At 43.9% G+C, this 18,864-nt stretch overlaps 2 protein-coding genes across 7 annotated transcripts in view; both read left to right on the forward strand.

The window, feature by feature from the left end:
- Nucleotides 1–7,922, forward strand: part of LOC125296055 (F-actin-uncapping protein LRRC16A-like) — a 61,905-nt gene extending 53,983 nt beyond the window's left edge. For 5 of the 6 annotated variants that reach the window (XM_048245703.1, XM_048245705.1, XM_048245704.1 and 2 more), the window contains 6 exons: nucleotides 428–893; nucleotides 3,384–3,432; nucleotides 3,627–3,893; nucleotides 4,317–4,442; nucleotides 5,411–5,566; nucleotides 6,048–7,922. In XM_048245703.1, the coding sequence (XP_048101660.1) occupies nucleotides 428–893; nucleotides 3,384–3,432; nucleotides 3,627–3,893; nucleotides 4,317–4,442; nucleotides 5,411–5,566; nucleotides 6,048–6,229 (1,246 nt within the window). In that variant the 3' untranslated portion in view covers nucleotides 6,230–7,922. The remainder of the gene's footprint in view (nucleotides 1–427; nucleotides 894–3,383; nucleotides 3,433–3,626; nucleotides 3,894–4,316; nucleotides 4,443–5,410; nucleotides 5,567–6,047) is intronic. The other variant, XM_048245708.1, reaches the window with a different exon arrangement.
- A 605-nt stretch (nucleotides 7,923–8,527) lies between these two features.
- Nucleotides 8,528–15,576, forward strand: LOC125296397 (secretagogin-like). Its single transcript, XM_048246293.1, has 11 exons — nucleotides 8,528–8,711; nucleotides 8,816–8,886; nucleotides 9,887–9,979; nucleotides 11,216–11,305; nucleotides 11,658–11,714; nucleotides 12,721–12,798; nucleotides 13,632–13,687; nucleotides 14,373–14,418; nucleotides 14,590–14,649; nucleotides 14,996–15,064; nucleotides 15,178–15,576. The coding sequence occupies exons 1-11, from the start codon at nucleotides 8,642–8,644 to the stop codon at nucleotides 15,304–15,306; spliced, it is 819 nt and encodes a 272-aa protein (XP_048102250.1). The 5' UTR covers nucleotides 8,528–8,641; the 3' UTR covers nucleotides 15,307–15,576.
- The last annotated feature ends 3,288 nt before the right edge of the window (nucleotides 15,577–18,864 follow it).

Here is an 18,864-nt window from a genome sequence, read left to right on the forward strand (position 1 = left end):
TTCAACTTGTGTATGCCACTAACGACACATATATAGTTCTGTTAAATTCACCATGTATATCAATCAGAGAAAGAGCTTTCTATCTTTCACTCAGCTCTCCTTTATAATGTTGGCCTCAAAAAACGTACCTTAGGAAACACAGAGTTGATGCCTTGAATGTTGAGCATTGGGGAGCATTCCAGAATGATCTCGGGGAGAAAAACAGCAATGTTGGCTTGGAGGCTGTGAACCAGAAATATGTTGGTTTTGAAATATTTTGGCATGGGCTACCTCCTGCTTGGTTTTTGTTACGTGCCTGATCCCATCCGTATGTCTCTGAGGTTTTGATAGTTTTGACTTGTCTGTGTGTGTGTGTGTGTGTGTGTGTGTGTGTGTGTGTGCACTGCTCTGAGCTGAGTGTTTGACTCTTGACTGACCTCTGTCCCAGACGGCCTTCCCTCCGGAGCTCCGACTCCCAGGACGGAGAGAAGAAGAAGAAAGGAGGCTTCCTGAACCTCATCAAGTCCCGCTCCTCCAGGTCCGACAAGAGCCATGCCGCCTCCAGTCCAGCCCCAGCCCCTGCTCCAGCCCCGGCCGCCGCCACCACCTCTGGCCCCTCGGCCTCCAGCTCCACGCCTGCCTCTGCACCAGCGTCCACCCCCCTGATCTTGGAGGAGCCGTCCTCACCCAAGGTCAGGAGTCCGGCACCGGAGACCAGGGGCCGACCCCCCGCGGCGGAGCGCAGTAGTAGCTCGGACCGCTCAGAGGAGCTGAAGACGCCCGACTCCATCGACTCGCTGGACTCCGAGGGCAGCCCCCAGAGCGGCCGGCGCTACGGCGTGCAGGTGATGGGCTGCGGCCTGCTGGCCGAGATGAAGGCCAAGCAGGAGAAGAGGGCATTTGGCTCCCCGAAGGTTTGTTTCAGTGAGCGTGTGCGTGCACATCTGTGCGTGTGTGTATGTGTGTGTGTGTGTGTGTGTGTGTGTGTGTGTGTGTGCACATGGTTGCTCTGGGCCTGCTCCAGATGGATCACTATCACTTTTACCAGCACATAGATTAACACAGGATGACAGTCAGTGTGATAAGTGTGCTAATGGGCTTGGTTTGTGAGTGAGTTGAGTGACAGAGAGCTTTTTTTCAGTTTGATTTTACATTTGTTTTTTTTATATTGATTTTTATATTGACATTCTAATGTGACACTACGGTATGATCACTGAATTTTAATGTGGGTTGTGCTGCTGTGTACGTCTGGACAGAAAAAGGTTTGACTTTTGTCTTGAAATTCATCAGTTAGGTGGTGGTTCCCCCTAGTGACCAAGTCGTAGTTTGCAGTCCAGCTGCAGGCTGACTGAAGTCTAAAGTGTTATTGGGACTACTGTATGCAGTTGTATGCCACTTTTTGAATGCCATGTTTTCATAGGCATTGAACATGGCCTGAACTACACTTTTTTTCCACTATGGAATGCAATGGGTCTGGATGCAAATGACCAATACCAGCTGGCCTGAATACCTTTTGAAGTTGCAGAGGAGTTGTCAGAATGGATGTGTTGTCTCAGGGCCATTTGTGACCAAAGCATTTGAGTAGGATCAGGCGACGTGGAATTCGGAGCGCTTTCAGAAAGAGGAGTGTGTGTGTTGTGCTCTCTGTGTAGTGATAGTTTAAAAGGTGAATACAGCCACAGACTGTGCAACGTTAGGAAATAACAACAACAGAGATAGTATAGAGCTGTCCACCACAGAGAAATGACACAGGTGTGTGTGTGTGTGTGTGTGTGTGTGTGTGTGTGTGTGTGTGTGTGTGTAGGCGTGTGTGTGTGTGTGTTTGTTTGTGTGTGTGTGAGAGAAAGTAAGAGGTTTATGGTGTTTGCCTGAGTTATGTTTGCTCTGACCTGGCCTCACTGTGCAAAGCTGTGCCTGCCATCTGTTGGCCAGATTGTCACTGGTGTCAACAGGCCTTAACTCTGTCAGTGGAGCGCCATCTACAGGGGATGGAGAGAAATGTTGGCCATGACACACATGGGTGTCCTGTTGTGTTGATGGCAAAATGATTCTATCACATACAATCAAATATAAGCCAGCATAGCTCATTATTTAAATGGTACAATTTGATTTGTTTTAGCTTAATGAGATTATCAGGCAACCAGGGTTTTACAAAACTATCAGTCACCCAAATGCAGAAGCACTTTGTCAAAAGAAGAGAGTGATGTGTATATTTTGGTATTACTTTAGATTTGCATTTAGCAGGCGATCAGAGTCATTTTAAAACCCGTTCATGGGGGGCGCTGTGGCGCAGCAGGCTGCAGCGCCCGTACCATATACGTGTCCGAGTGCCCATGGGGACCCAGGTTCGAATCCGACCTGCGGTCATTTCCCAATACCACCCCATCTCTCTCTCCCACTTGCTTCCTGTCACTCTCCACTGTCCTGTCCAAATAAATGCAAAAAAGCCCCATATATATATATATATATATATATATATATATATATATATATATATATAAAAACATGTTCATGATCAGGACCTTCAATTTTCAAAGTTGAAAGTCAAGCGTTCCCCTCTCTCTTCACCTCCTTCACCCCGTCCGAACCTCCTGCTCGCCTGCTTGTTGTGGGAGACGCTGGGGAGACCTAACTAATGGGTGGCGTAGCCGTTCCGCCACCTTAGCTTGTTAGCGTTAGCACGGGCCATTGCTGCTCACATTGAGCTTGCAGAAATGAATGAGGCTTGTAATGTGCTGTTGAAACCCTTTCCCCCCGTGAGCGTCACTCTGGTCTTTTGGCCTTTGGAAAAAAGGTAGAGCAAACAGAGCGTTCTTGCTAAGCAGTGCTCATAACTCTTCCTGAGGTGTAGCAGTGCTTCCAACTGATGTTTTTGGCTCTGAGTTGAGTTGACATGCCAATACCACAGCTGTGAAATATGTCAGGGCGAGGTGTGGCGGTTGGTGCCGCTGGTTAAGCCTTTGCTGTGTCTAGGTGGTACCGCCTAAGGCCCGGCGCCTGGAGGAATGCTCTTGGCTGGGCTCCGGATGGGAGGGATGGTGCTGGTGGACTCCCTATAGAGACAGAAGTGATGTTGATGGAACTATTTGTTCCTCTATACGGGTCAAATTCGTCCATGCAGTGCTTCCCCCATGTGGTAAATTATGAGTTAGTTGATGGAAAGGGCTACTGCTGTGGTCTAAAGGAATCTGATGTACTCTACTGTAGGTTTCAGATTGTTGATAGATCTGTTAAGTTCTCAGGGTTCAGATGTTTAGGTCATGACTGCTGTATCTATGAGTATATTAACAATGCATGGAGACAGCTGTTATGTGATGGAGTGGATTATAAACTATGTGTAATAAATGTGACCTATCTGATGTTGTTAACTGTTGTCTAATGATGTTTGTTTGCTCTGTTCACAGATGCCAGACTCAGGGTCCAGTCTGGAACGACCAGAGACTCCTGTGGCAGGTGGGTGCTGAGGGTTTAATTCGCAGATGTGGTCAGGGGACAAAATGAGAAGAGAAACGTAGAGTAGTCAATAATTTGCTCCAAAAGTCTCCAAAATGTGTTTTGTATAAGTGTGTTGAAGTATTCAGATTCCCGTTGTTTTCAAAGGATGTCATGTGTATTCTCTCCCTCACTCTCTGTCTCTGGCTGGTCAGTTAAGGGTCAGTCCCTCAGCACTGAGAGCAGATCTGCTTCTGGAGTGAAGAGTGACGGAGCCGTCAACTTAGAGAAGCCTGCGCTGGCCGAGGCCAAGCCAGACAAGCCCGAGAGGCCGGAGAAACCCGACCCTTCTTCCAAACCCAGGGCCCCGTCCACCTCCCAGACGCCGCCCAGCCCCAAGCCCCCACCGCAGGGCACCAAACCGGCGCTGGCCGCCCGGCCTGCCATCCCTCAGAAGCCGCGGCCCGGCTGCAAGAGCACCGGTAAGCAGCCAGGGGGCACAAGCCCTGAACTGATACTGCACAGCGCTTATTCATTATGACAGTCCTATAACTGGAATTTGCAGAGCAATCAACGGACCCATAACCACAGGCCTCACCTGCCATTTAACGCCGCCTGCTGGGGTTTTCTCTGGGCTGGCATTACGTGGGAGGGAATTGGAGAGCTCTTAGAAAGTGAAATGCTGAAGTTTGTTTATGTGTGCGAATTAGGTTTCATGTGTCATATCCTGAGATTTATGTAAAAATTGGACTGTTATTTCAGTACACTACAGTCTGCCTGTCTGTCTGTCTCTCTGTCTGCCTGTCTGTCTCTCTCTCTGTCTCTCTGTCTGTCTCTCTGTCTCTCTCTGTCTGTCTGTCCGTCCGTCCATCTCACTGTCACACCGTATCCCTCTCCTCCTTCAGACGAAGCCCCTGACTCTCCTGGCGCTAGTGCGCCCCCTAAAGGGCCTGGCTTGCCCCACAGCCTGAAGAGAGTGCCCTCACTGAAGGAGGGGACCACGCTGGCGAGCCGGCGCTCCCCTCAGGACGGTAGGTACCAGGGGGAGGGAGCTGGAGAGGAGCTGCCTCTGGCTAGGGAGGTTCTCCTCTTCGAGAACAGAAGGTTTTAACAAATGAATTTATGCGGGTTGTTTTGGGTTCTTTTGAAGGTCAGTGTGCGATGCATGTTAACGTCTTTCACTGTCAGTGCATGGTCTTTTGTCTTTTGCCTGCTAGCTCTGTTGTGCTGAATTTAAAATGTCTTTCCATCTTCACTTTTCATTTCATGTTTTGCCATTATGTCAACACCACAACTCCCCCAGTTTAAGGAAATCTGCAGAATTTGTGCAGAATCTGCAGAATTGGTGTTTGTGGTCATTGATACCTGGTCATTTCAAGAGAATACTGGGGCCATGTCCTGTTTTACTAGACTACATTACTGGTCAAAATCATATCCCTCTGACCATCTAATATAGTTTTCTTCAAATCAAGTCATTTTCAGTGAGCTTGTGGTGGCCTGGTTTCACTACATTTATACAGCAAGGATGGCTCCATGTCATCTCCCCACTATAGACTCTTCTAAAAACATGTTGGTTAAGTAAAGATTGACACTACTAGTTCTGTTTAAAGAGTGTTACTTGAAGCGTAGTTTCATTCACAGCTGGACTTAATGTGGTTGTTCTTCTTCAATGCAGAACTGTGGAGGTGGGTTTATTTAGTGTCAAACAGTTGTTAATTATTAACAGACCGGTTACACCAGGGGAATATAAATGACTTGGTAGTTAGAATAGACCATAGACCTTGCTGACTGATTATCTAATTTATTTCTGAAGGTTAGGCTATAAAATGGGGAGAGCTAGGGTAAGAGTCCACAAAGCCTTCACTCTAAGGAGAAAGCCATCCTCACTGAGTAAAAACATTAAACGTAGAACTTTAAGAGCCGTAAGAGTAGCCAGGAGGTCGGAGCTGGTTAGAGATTGAGGCTAAATGGCAGCCTGCGCCCCCCCCCTTTTCCTCAGCGGAGCTTCCAGCAGAAGGTAGTGCGTCCAGCCTAGGCCAGGACCCCGAGCGTCCAGCCACGGCCCCCAGGGTCCGACCCCTGCGCCGAACCTCCAGTGCCACAGCTGAGGAGGACACCCTGCAGAAGGCAGGCCGGATGTCACACACTTGGCCCGGTTAGACCTCCCTCAACCCCCAACAACACCAACACAGTCTGCACACCACACACACACTACCTACGCCTCCCCACCCACCCACTGGCCCTGCATCTCTGTGTGTCCAGTTCCACATCACATCTTCATCCTAGCGCACTCAGATTCTTGCTCCTTTCTATGCTTCTTCCTGCAATGCTTCTTGTCGCCTTATGGATGTTAATTGTAACGTCATGCTTAAGTTACATGTCATGTTTAAGTGTCATGTTTTAAGTGTCATGTCCTGTTTAAGTTACGTGTTTAGTTTCACACAATAGTCATTCTGGGTTTGCCATGTATTTCATTAAAGTGTCAAGTAGACAGAGCCCAATAAGAAGCTGAATGTGATGCCTAGTGGTGTGTAGAGCCGAGCACTGCTGTGGCTGTAGGCCTCCCCTGAGTGCTGCCCCCTGCTGGTCAAGCTCTTTTGTAACCTCTTTTATTTCCTCTCCCGTTGAACACACAGTGAAGCAGGGATCCACGTCCACATCTGACCCCCCACTGAGCTCCAGCCCAGGCCCCGGCCGACTGGCCGCCCGAGAGAATGGCACCAAGTCCAAGGACCGCTCGCCCGCTGCTGACCGGGACAAGGACAAAGACAAGAGCAAAGGGGAGGACGGGGGCAACAAAGACTTTGTATTTATCTGAGAAACATGTGCAGCGACGCGATGTCCCCCCACTGTGTCCACTTCCTTCCTTCTCCACAAGAGCCACCAGGAATTGCTAAAAGACTGTTAGAGAAGCTGCCTTCCACCTCTGCTGTAGCGTTAACCCTCAGGTTCCGCCCTTTAAACCAGGCCTCTCTTTGTTTCGGAGGGCTAAACTGGGATCAGTTTAACCTTTTTGACTTTGAATTAATGAGGTTAGTAATGTGCAGGGAATCCCTGGTCACAGGTCAGCACTCTTTTAAGAGTTTTCATGAGTACTGGTCCAGGTTTTGGACAGGCATGTGTGCGGACGGTGTGCATGTTCTAGAAGTTTGTGCTGTGTGAATCTGAAAGGACAGTCCTGGACTGTCCTCTCTCTCCGCCGCAGGGCCAGTGTTTGTCTGATTTGCCCACTCCTCATGCCCTGTGCTTCACCAGCACATTGGTAAGGGAGATTTGATTGTTCTTCCAGAAGTTTCCATTTTCTTTTTCCAGGCCTTAATCCTAAGATACTGATCTTAAAACCTCCTCCTCATCCTCGATCCCGTCCTTTACTGGGGTTACCTGCCATTGCAGTGAAGTGTCAGGTGTCTGCAGTAGACCTACTGCAGTGGATCACCTCAGCCCTGTAATGTGGCAAAAGGGCTCAAAGCACTGTGATCAAAAGAACAGGGCGTTTAGCCACTGTGTTCAAACCAGTTACTCTAAGGTCATCATCCCCCAAATGCACTGACATGGAATCTTTATCATGACATGGCATCTATCCTGAGCTAGTCAGTACTGTGATGTTCCTCCCAGACATAATGGCTGGACAAGATATAGACCAGGAATACAGACCACCTCTCATACACATCCCCTCTTTGCCTCGGGCCTCTATTTTTCTAGATTGCTTTCCCTGTCTCTCTCTCTTTCCCCACTCGCACACACTCAACGCTTGCACACACAGTCCCAAGTCCACGTGCTCAGCTGCATTATTAGTGCTACTGCGGAGTTCTAGTCGGCATGTTCTTGAGCTCAGCCTGTGTGTGGAACTAAAGCAGCTGGCAGATTTCTGTTGTGTCTCATGAATGAAGGAGCCATGTTTTCTTTTCCCAGAGGACAAGCAATGTGCTCTCACATGTCCTCTTAACAGCCCATTCTATGTTTGCCACTTACGGTTTGTGACATGCATGTAAGGTTTATGTGTATATATGTGCATCTCTGTCTGTATATGTATGTGAAATGTACAGTACCTTGGTAAAAAAAAAATAATAATGTAATATATGCACACAAGTGTGTGTAAACAAAGTCCTATATTAATATGGTACTAAGCACACTGTCATCAAGACAGTTTATGATTTGTTGTTATACAAACTGGTTGTTGGTGATGATGTCTTTTTTACCCATTGCAATAGGCTTATCCTTCTTTCTATGTACATAATGTCAATACCATACAAAATCAATTAATTTTAGTTTTGTTGTTGCGCTGTAAGCACAATGAACATTGTTTTCTTTATGGGCTAGGAAAATAAACATGTGAGATGAATCTGAATTGTTTACTAAAATAACTTGAATTGATGTTACTTATTGAAGTAACCACATTATGTTTGTCCCTTTTGTCCTGCTGGTTCTGACTATGGCACCTTCTATTCATAATGCATTCTAGAGAGTGGACATTTATTTGTGTATATTTATAACAATTAAAATTCTTTTACATAGCAAAACAATTGACCCTGTGTCCTTTATCTACATGCACAATGTTCATAGGGAGAGAGCAGGTTAGAAGAAGTGAATCCACTGACTCTTCATTAAGGAAATGATATATGACATGTAAGGAAGACACATTTTTATTGCCTTACACACCCTACCCATTTGTTTTATTGGCCCATACTCTGTGAGGTAGGACAGCGTCGTGGTTAACTAGACACTAGATGGTGCTATAAAGCATATTTTCCCATTGTGTTCTCGTGTTTGCAGCAGTAATTACATCACTTTTATTTCCGCAAAACAACCACTTGAAATTGTATTTTTAGAAAAACAATATTAGACATACATTCACATTTGTTCATTTGGCAAATGTTTTTTGCAAGACTTTGCCTACAACGGAAAGGCAACAATCAAGCTATAGTAGGCGATTGTGCTTACTCTGAAAAGGTTTCCTGACTTGCAAAGTAATTTGTATCAGTCTGACAAAGGTGCCGTACCAAATGTGTGCAATATAATGTGAATGTCTGTAGGCTTACAGTAATATGTTGAGAGACTTCTTTGGGTTCCGGAAGTGGGACATAATTGCACCGCAAACCTGACCACAAGTTGGTTGTCAAAAGCTGACAGCAGTCAGTTGCTTCCAGTTTCTCAGTGGAGAGCATACGCGTAAAGTCTCTCGCCTCTTCTCTCCATTCACTTGACTGGCATCCGAGCCCAGTTCTTCGCAATGGAGAGCGCTTTCGACAACTTGGACGCAGCAGGATTTCTGGAAATTTGGCAACATTTTGATTCTGATGGTGAGAACTTTTCTATTTTGATAAATCTATTTGTATAGAATGTTTAACCACAAAACTCGGGCAGCATTTAAAGACGATGTAAAACGGAGTTCTTTTTTTCCTAGATAATGGCTATATTGAGGGGAAGGAACTCGACGATTTTTTCCGGCATATGATGGAGAAACTGGCACCCCAGGTGCGACACCCAATTGTCTCTGCAGTTACAAGTCTTATGGAATCATTTGCATAGATCACCAGATGTTGGTACCTAATTGGTAAAATGAAATTAGCTGTTGGTAAAATGAAAATAGCTTTCTTTATTTCACCCATGTGTGACATTCAAATACAGGCTAACATTTTTATAGTCAGGAAATGTTGAATAACATCCTTTAGACATTCATTTATTCTGCTTCAGCGGGCACATGGATCCACCCATAATGTAATAAAAAACACAATTATGAGGTTCTGCTTAGTGTCAGAGAGTGTGGCTGCATGAGATGGGATTCATTATTGCCAGCACAGGCAATCAGCATATCACCAGAAAGCTTCCACTAAAAGCGGGAGTTGTGGCCACAAAAGCAAACATTTATTTAGTTATATACTCTATGTTTTAGGCTTTAAATATTATTCTCTTATCTTGACAAATGCAATGTAGCCAATTAGTCAATTCTTGAATTTCCCCTTGGGGATCAATAAAGTATCTATCTATCTAGCATATTATATCTGTTGAACCTCACTTAACAGACTTGACAGATCTACATGAAACACTTTCTGTTGCAGTTTATGGCACCTAATGTACTACAGTGTAGTGTTTTAATGAATGAATTCTGCAGCATATCCTCATGAATCTTGTTTAACAGGAAGACATTGTTCAGGAAGTGATTTCTATACTGATAATCAAGAAACTGTAGTCAGATTGCCTTCCTTGACAGCCTTACTGTAAGTACACAGTGTTTAGTTCTCAGTGAGCTCTCACGAGGCACAGGTCCAGGATGATGTTTCAGAACTCACAATTCAGGATATTCACATCTTTACCGCAGACCTGAACCCAAAGTGTATGACTCAATTGGATCTGTGTTTGTTGCATCCATGATAAAAGGGACACTCTTGAGCAGTGACATAATAATTTAAGGGCACCCTGTGTCCAGCGGTGAACACTGTCATGGCAACCCTGTTAATGCCATGTCTCCCACTAGGATCAGGTAACAGAAGAGAAGGTCCAGCAGCTCAAGCAGCGCTTCATGTCCGCCTATGATGACTCAGCAGACGGGCGTCTACAAATTCAAGAGGTATTCTGTCAGTCTTGACCCTCACCTGTTCCCTGTCACCTGAGCGCTAACTCCCTCTCTTACCACCTCGGGCCTTTATGTGTCAGTGTGCTAGCTGTCGTGAGGACTGTTGTTGCACAGACGGTGAGGTCTTCTGATATTATCTCTGACACAATTTTGAAGCCATAACTGTCACTTCCTGAGTGTGTTTTAACTGAGTGGGTTGGTTTACACTATTGCCATGGTAATAGGGTCTAACAGAAACAGACATGGTCATCAACCTAAAATTACATAAATCAGTCAACTTCTTTTAATGTAGCATACCTCAAGAAGCGTAGTGACCGATCATTCAACCTGTAAACCCACTGAATCCACACTTAACAAAACCCTATAGTCCAGCACATTGGTGCACTTGAATCACTAAGCACTTCACTGAGTGAAAAACTATTATGTATAGTTAGCTTGCTGATTGCATTTATGTCCACACAAAGTAGATGGGTCACAGTTTTTCTGTTTGATAGCATTCGTACATCTACGTTTGATCTTTAATAAAAGACAAGAAATGTAGTCTTCACTTATTCTTGGTATATTATCTGCCGTAAGGTCTGCAGTGATAACTTGGGCGCAGACTGAGCACAGGCTGGGTTTATTTAGCTTATGTGAGTTTTGAACGCAGTCCAAGTCATTCATCTAATGCATATGAGACATCGTTAAAAACAGACACAAGGAGGATAGCCAAGGCGGGGCCGCAAATGGTCGGCTCTCTGCCCACATGCATTACCCTTGAGTGGTTGGACAACTGCTGTCTTGGGCATGAAAGTGATTTAAAGGGTGGAGCGAAGAGAAGAGGGAGATTTTGAGGGTGTGGTGAAAAGCAAGTCTTTATAGGGACATAGATAACAGGTGGAGAACTGCAATTGATGACGAGTGGAAACCTTTAGAAATGAAATTAAGGTTTTGACAGAAAACTGTTCTAATAATGTAGGTATACATCTAGAGGCTGTGCTGATGGATATGATACTAATAGATGGCCATTTATGCATATGCATATATGCACAGGTTGTTATGATATTGTCTTAGTATCTACTTGCCTCGGTTGCACAATGAAAGTGTATAGTTTGCATGTTTTGTTGATTGTATTCAATTTTAATTTGAACAGGTTGTGGTCCCCAGCATCACATGTTCAGCATACTGTATGAGGACTGCTCGGTGACTTGAATGTCATGAATCACACTCTATATTCATGCTCTGTTCTAGCTGGCAAACATGATTCTCCCAGAGGATGAGAACTTCCTGTTGGTCTTTCGTAGGGAAACCCCTCTGGATAACAGCGTTGACTTTATGAAGGTGAGCTCACAACTTGCAAGTTGGTTTTGGCATTCTTGGAATTCAAGGAATTCTTGTTATTCTAATACACCAGAGTAGAAAACAACAACAGAATGTTGTGGCCCTAAAAGTTGAATTTGACAAGTATACATTTAACATCATCAACCAGTAAACTCTTTTTACCACCTACAAACACTTAACACAACCTCAGAAGCAGAGTGACATTAGAGTGATTAAGCTCGCTAGATTGCTCCATTGTTTAGACACTAGTGTAGATAGTCAGGCAATACTTACATGAATACTGGATTGATCAGTTCAACCAGACAGGTGGTATGTTTCGATGGCTGCAGCTGAGTTCTTCCTCTCTTCACAGATCTGGAGGAAGTATGACATGGACAGCAGTGGCTATATCAATGCCATGGAGTTAAAGGTAATGTCAAGGCAAAACAGCCAACACAAGTCACATGACACAGCACACTGGCCTTATCACTTCTTATTTTATACTCTGTGGTAGGGCTCTCTGAATGTGGCAATATGTTGAGTGTGACGAATGGGTTGACAGTCATATTCATAATTAAGAGACCGCTGAAAATGTGACCATCAACTCATTTGAATGTCACTCAGCAACCATAGGATGATATCAAAAAAATGTGCAGATGTGAAGAACAGTGAAGTGAAGAACAGAGCACCCTGTATTTTACCCTGTATTTTAATGAAGAATATTTATTTATTTACGATACATTATTCATTCACAAAGAAAATTGGTGTCCTTAAAGGTTGGAGTTTTCCTCATTTTTTAAATTAAGGCATTAAGATCAATTTCCAAAAGATGATTTTTTATTCCTCTTTTTAGTCAACTTTAGCAGGGGGGTGAATACTTATGCAACCCACTGTATGTAAAAGCTTATATTATTTACATGGAAAAGCAATAACAAAATGTGATGTAATAGAAAAGTAGTAGACTGAAAAAGGAAATCAAAAAGAGAATAGAGAAGAGTTACTACTAGTATGAGCAGAGCTCTTGTTCTCTAAACAGACATGCATGCATGCATTTACAGACTCAGATCTCCATAAGTGGAATGTCTTTTCCTGCAATTGTATCTTAGCTGATGAATTGATCATTATTAAACCTCTCCATGTTTTCACATTGCAACATACTGCAGATGCCTGCATGCATGGCCTTGTCTGTGTTCTTAAAAGCCTAAGAGTAAGTGTGACATTTGGCACTTCCCGTGTTTAACACTTAGCTGAAATGCTTGAAGTGCCTGCTTAGATGCTATGTCTGTGCATTTGTGTATTTATTTGTGAAAAATAGAGTTGACACAGCTGTTATTATAATGGACATGAAATGATGCCAATTTATCCATTCAAGTCATTGGTTGTCCTGTATTTTTATCAGTAAACAAATACTTAACTTATTCTCTCCCCCCCATCAGAGTTTCCTAAAGGACCTGTTTGCCCAGCATAAAAAAGATGTCCCCTCCTCTAAGTTGGATGAATACATATATGCCATGGTAACCACAGCTTCCTAAGCAACATATACTTTCCAGGCCCACATTAAAATTGTGACTCTTTCCTTATAACCAAGACAACACACGTGCCAGCCTTTGAAATGTTGCATTCTCAGAGACTATTGCATGCAAAACAATCCAAAACCAAAACAAGTGTGTTGAGTGATATTATTTCCTGTTTGAGAGACCCATGACTGGGAGACATGCCTTTGTCATAGATAGTTGAGCAGTAGATTGAAATGGATATGATATCCTTGCAACATTGTGGCAAATTTGAATTTATTGACCAGAGTTGTTTTTTTAATGCAGTGGAAGGCGTGCTTGGAAGTGTCTGAAGTGAGGGTAGAAATTGACTTGACATAAGTCACAATTTCTACTGGTTATAGATAGTATCTTGAAGGCTACCATTTTTTATCCACAGAAATGATTGTTAGTTTTAAAAAAAAGCTCTCCAGAGTGCCCTATGCAGAGAACAATCATTTTGCTTGCAGGTCTCCATAAAGACTGAGATGTAAGACTGAGGATCAGTTAAAATCGGATTTGCAAATATCTCCTTCAGTACATAGATATACTGTCGCTCTCTTGAAAAAGATTTTAGATTAAGATTTAGATTTAGTTTATAGCACAGATTCAAGCTGGCATGTGAAGAGCAGCATTAGTCAGCAAACTAATCTGATTTTAATATTAATGTTAGATTCCTTGTCCATTTGAATATAATATTGAGTACCTACCTATATGTGCAAATTTATAATGTTTGTCAAAATTCCATTCTGTGTGCTAATAATTGTGTGTGAACCCACTAAAATCATGTACATACCTGCCTTGTGTCTTTACAGATTAAAACTTTTGACAAAAATAAAGATGGGCGTTTGGATCTAAATGATTTAGCCAGGTATGTACATCCCTGAATGTTTATACCCAAATCACATAACAGCAGACTGCACTGTTGTGAATGTACGGGAACCCCATGTGGCTACAGGGCTTGATTCATTCTTGACAAGGAACTCAGCTCTTGTTTTTCTCTAAACTATTGACCAATATTACACCCCTAATGCAGTCATTATCTTCATTATCTGCATGATCTACTAATGCCTCACTCAGTCATTCATTCCGTAAGGACTGATGCTCCTAAAAGGATGAAAGCATTGCCAGTTGTTTATTAAACGAGTGAGATTGCATTTTTTGTGTGCATCACTAATGCAAATGTAATAAGTCCATTTGGAATCCTACAGTTTACATCTCACTTCTCACTGCAGCACTGCTCCTTTCTCTGTTAGCGATTAATCATAAATTAACTTCCAAAAAGACTGGCACCCCAACCAGCCACTTCTGTTGTATGTGTGATCTAGTATGTACTGTACAACATTGAAAAGAGGCTTATAATTCTCATTGTATCTATGTTTGGCAGTGGTTAACCAAACCCATTATGTCGACCACAGTCGGTTTAGGTTACCTGTTTCTCAGTGAACCTACGATGAATGTATGGAATATCAGATGATCCTTGTAACAGTTAAGCCTTATGTATACTACATGTGTTATAAACGCTGCGTGATGTTCACCTTTGTATATGTTTACAGGATTCTGGCTTTACAAGAAAACTTCCTGTTGCAGTTTAAGATGGATGTGAGTTGTTGTCCTTGTAGCTTTGCCAGTAATCCAGCCATAGAGCCAGAAACAAACTGAACTTTTCATCTTAAATGTGTAAATCTTCATTTATGCTTCCTGCTCTTCCACTGCCACAATGCACAATGAAATAAACATGAAAAAGAAAACATTTTTTCCTGATATTCACAGGCATCCAGTCAAGAGGATCGGAAACGTGACTTTGAAAAGATATTTTCCCACTATGATGTTGTAAGTACTTACTATTAAAGAGGGAGACATCCTGGGAACAGTATAATGAAACTATGTTGCCTATTATGTTTCTCCTGGACCTCGTGGGGTCCATTATTGAAACAGCAAGTCCCCCTATTCAGTTTGCTGATATTAAGACTGATGCCTAGCAACTATTTCTAGCCATCTCTTTTTTTCCTATCATTCTCAGATGTGTTCTGTGTCCATTTATTTTCCTCTCTACTGGTCTCCATGCTGTTTAGCTTTGTTATGTCTGTGGCTCGTATGATTCTGCTCAGTCACATCAGTCTTAGTGCTCTCTTAAATTGGGTTATTCCGTTTGGTCCTAATGGGTTCTGTGTTCCAGAGCAAGACTGGAGCCCTAGAGGGGCCGGAGGTGGACGGCTTCGTAAAGGACATGATGGAGCTGGTCAGGGTGAGTCATGGGGTCAACACTGTTCAATATCATCTCTGTGGTGTCTTGAAATCAGGTTGTAGTTCGTTATTGATCACATTAGGAAACAGATTGCCATGTTCTCTGCCCTCCAGCCCAACATCACTGGACCTGAGCTGGACAAGCTTCGGGCCATCCTCTTGCGCCACTGCGACGTCAACAACGACGGGAAGATCCAGATTAACGAGCTGGCCCTTTGTCTGGGGTTGAAGTCCAAACCCTGAAGTTCTGGCCTACTGCTCGGGCTCATCTGGGTGTCTGTGAAAAGCACTGACAGGATCTGCATGGGTCAACGGACCAAGTTAGGAAGTGTATGTATTTGTGTTAGACTTATATGAACTGTTTTTGTGCATATAAAGAAGAGATGAAGCTACTCGATATTTCCCTTTGTAGCAATCCATTTTTAAGCTTTGTGAATTGTGAGTGTTGTGTTACTACTTCAGATAGCTTTCTTGCTGTAGGTAAATACCTATTAAAACTGCAAATCAATTGAAGTGCTCTGAGCCTCTGCTTTTGATGAATGTCCAGCTGGTGTGACTGCTGCCTCTCTCCAAGTGCCCCCACTGCTCAACACACCTCTGTGCAGGCAATCTGCCCTCAGGCTTCACTCTGCTGATATCAGCCCATTAGCTTCCAACAGATAAGAGTGGCGACACACAGCAGCTGTTGGCAGCCCTGGGCTTTCACAGACTAGCTGACACTGCAGCAGGTCTGCAGTACTTAGATACCCCTGGAAACTACTGTGGACACCGGGCACAGAGAGGGGGCACTTAGCGCTGTGTTGAAACTAGTCACTGGTCAGATGGTGGCTGCCACTCGTTGCAAGTGCAGACTCCATAATCATCAACTCCACACATGTGAGGTATGAGGGTGTTCTCTGCGCAGCTACTGCTGCTGCTGAAGGCCAGTGTGCGAAAAAGCCAGCAGCTGTTCGGTCCGGCAGAGTGTTTACTGTCTGCCTCCCTCGTGGTTGCCAATAGCACAGCTGCCTCTAAGTCAACAAACACCGCTAGTGACAGTCAGGTGCAGTGACGGACTGGGATTAAAAAACGGCCCTGGCATTTTCACCAACCAGCGGCCTACACGGGGACGTGCGTGCAGGTGTCCGCAACACACAGATATAACTTCACATGCACGGACATAACACGTTTGTAGCCCCATTGGTGATGAACTCTAACTTTAATATGCATAAAGACTGAACCAAGAACATGGATAGCCTATATATCAATGCACAACTCCAAAAAAATGAATGCAATATGAAATATGAAAATGAAAAAAGAATAGCCTAGAATACATGGATTTCTATGCAACGTCACGAAAACATGCGGGTGCAAGAGGCAGAAAGCACCATAGAACAGCATAGATCAGTGTTCTCCATGAAACGAATAAAATGAGTTTTTGTGCTGAAAACTGCATCAATTCGAAATCACGATGGTTCAATATGTTCAATATCCCTAAAGGAATGCATGTCTTCGCCAACAATTCCGATTGTAGCTTAGGCCTACAGCAGCCGACTATTTAGCTCAAGTTTATAACGTTGTGGACGGCCACCAAGCGTCTTCTGCCCCACGGCTGCGCGCAAATGTAGTTTTGTTGGTAAACGGGAAACCCATGTATAGATCATCAGAGCAGCCGCTCCACAAACGTGTCTTAATTAACATCATGCAGTTAACAAGGTGCGAAGGAGCTTGCTCTTCCCCGCAACCCTGTCTATCACGTCATCAGCATCCAAGTTCATAACGACCTCTTTCTCTGTCGCCTAGCATAAAAGCCTCCAAATTATCCTGTGCATTGGTTTCTATTCTGTAACTTGGAATCCTAGCCTATGATTGCTCTTAAACAAATCATGAAGGAAATAACTGAGATGTACTCTGTTGGTCTGCTTAGTTTTACAGTGAATCCTATGTAAAGGTTTGGAAGGAACTTCAGCTTCAGACTTTCTCTTGGGAAACTGTCAGGCCTATTCATCTTCTCTAATGTAGGCTAGCTGGCTACACCATGTCATTGCCACACACACAAGTGGGGGCAGAATTGGAAATGTGTCATAGAGTGCATTGGTTGATTTGGTTAAAAAGTCACAGGTTAGGTTATTGGTTATTATTGTAATGATGCTATTCATAAATAATGAGCTGTAAAGTAACTCAGACTTTAACAAAAACAAATTTTTAAAGGATATCGACTAATTATCGTCATCGTCAAAATCACCAAAAATATTGAGATATTATTTTTTGTCCATATCGCCCACCCCTAGTCCAGTCCGTCACTGGTCAGGTGTGCCGTGCATGACATGGTGCTGTGTGGGAGGGGAATCCGACATCAGTGATCTATACATGCACCTTATGGTTTCTTATAAAAATGACAGTGTATTGTTTTCAACAGAGCAAGATATTAATCTATATAAATTCTGTTAAATACTTTAGTGCAGGGGTTCTCAACCTTCTCTGCTTCAAAGCCCATCTATTCATACTTGTAACAGGCCAAGGCCCATTAAAAAAGATCCCCACTTTGGGCTAGATTTTTTCTATAGCCTGAAGTCTGTTTTCTTATGCAGTAGTATGCTGGGGAGGAAGCACAAGGAAGAAGGATGTGGGGCGAATTGACAGGCTGGTAAGGAAAGCTAGTTGGAGCTGAACTGGAGTGCATCACTTCACTATCTGACAAAAGGACCCTGAACAAACTGATCAACATCTTGGACAATGAGTGTCACCTACTCCACAGCACTATTGTTAAGCAGAAGAGCCTGATCAGCTGGAGACTTCGCTCACTGCCTTGCACAACTGACAGACTGAGAAAGTCATTTGTCCCCAGGGCCATTGAACTGTTCAATGCCTCACTTAAGGGAAGAGGAGAGATAGACTTCTCTGCATAGTCTGTCTGCCTCTTCACCCCCTCCATGTTTGGTACTGTCTGTCCACTAGCCACTTGTACCACTGTCTTTATGCCTCACTGTTTGCGTGCTATATTAGCACATCGGCACATATGCATACCCCCCCCCCCCCTCCATGCCACAGCTGAACTGTGGCCACACTTATACATTGTCTTAAATAGTTGAATATATAGATATATAGACTATACTTTACTTTATTTCTGCATTGTTGCACTGTTGACTTACTCATTTGCACTATCACCATGACCACTATCACCATTGCACTACCACCATGACACTCATTCACACAGAGCACCTTAGAGCACCTTACCATACCTTACCATACCTTACCATACCATACCTTACCATACCTTACCATACCATACCGAGGCACCATCGAGAGCATCCTCTCCAGCTGTATCGCTGTGTGGGGCGGAAGCTGCACTGAATACAACAGGAAAGCCCTGCAGCGCATAGTGAACACAGCTGGAAGGATTATTGGTGCTTCACTCCCCTCCCCTGAAGGACATTTTCACCACCCACCTCACCCAGTTAAGGCGACCAAAATTGTGAGTGATGCAAGTCACCCCGCTCACAATCTGTTTGATCTACTGCCCTCTGGGAAGAGGTACAGAAGCCTGCGCTCCCACTACCAGACTCACCAACAGCTTCATACACCAAGCTGTAAGGATGCTGAACTCTCCCTCCTCTCCCCTCCACCCTCAGCTACATAACATCCTGGACATTGGACCCAAAATGGCCGCCTGCACTACTCCACTTGCACACTTGCACACTTGCACACTTGTACACTTTACAACTGGTGTTGTTGTCCTGAACACAACACTTCTGCTGCTCTTACATAACTTGCACCACTATGCCACTTTCTTCTTACTTAGGTCAAACAGAACTACCCAAG

This window comes from Alosa alosa, chromosome 6 (assembly GCF_017589495.1).
Source record: "Alosa alosa isolate M-15738 ecotype Scorff River chromosome 6, AALO_Geno_1.1, whole genome shotgun sequence".
NCBI lineage: Eukaryota > Metazoa > Chordata > Actinopteri > Clupeiformes > Clupeidae > Alosa > Alosa alosa.

Bases quoted from the DNA above. Each gene is read 5' to 3' on its own strand.
- LOC125296397 (XM_048246293.1), top strand. From the start codon at position 8,642: ATGGAGAGCGCTTTCGACAACTTGGACGCAGCAGGATTTCTGGAAATT. The intron at 14,650-14,995 runs GTAAGTACTTAC...TCTGTGTTCCAG, and splicing joins TATTTTCCCACTATGATGTT to AGCAAGACTGGAGCCCTAGA. The intron at 15,065-15,177 runs GTGAGTCATGGG...TCTGCCCTCCAG, and splicing joins ACATGATGGAGCTGGTCAGG to CCCAACATCACTGGACCTGA.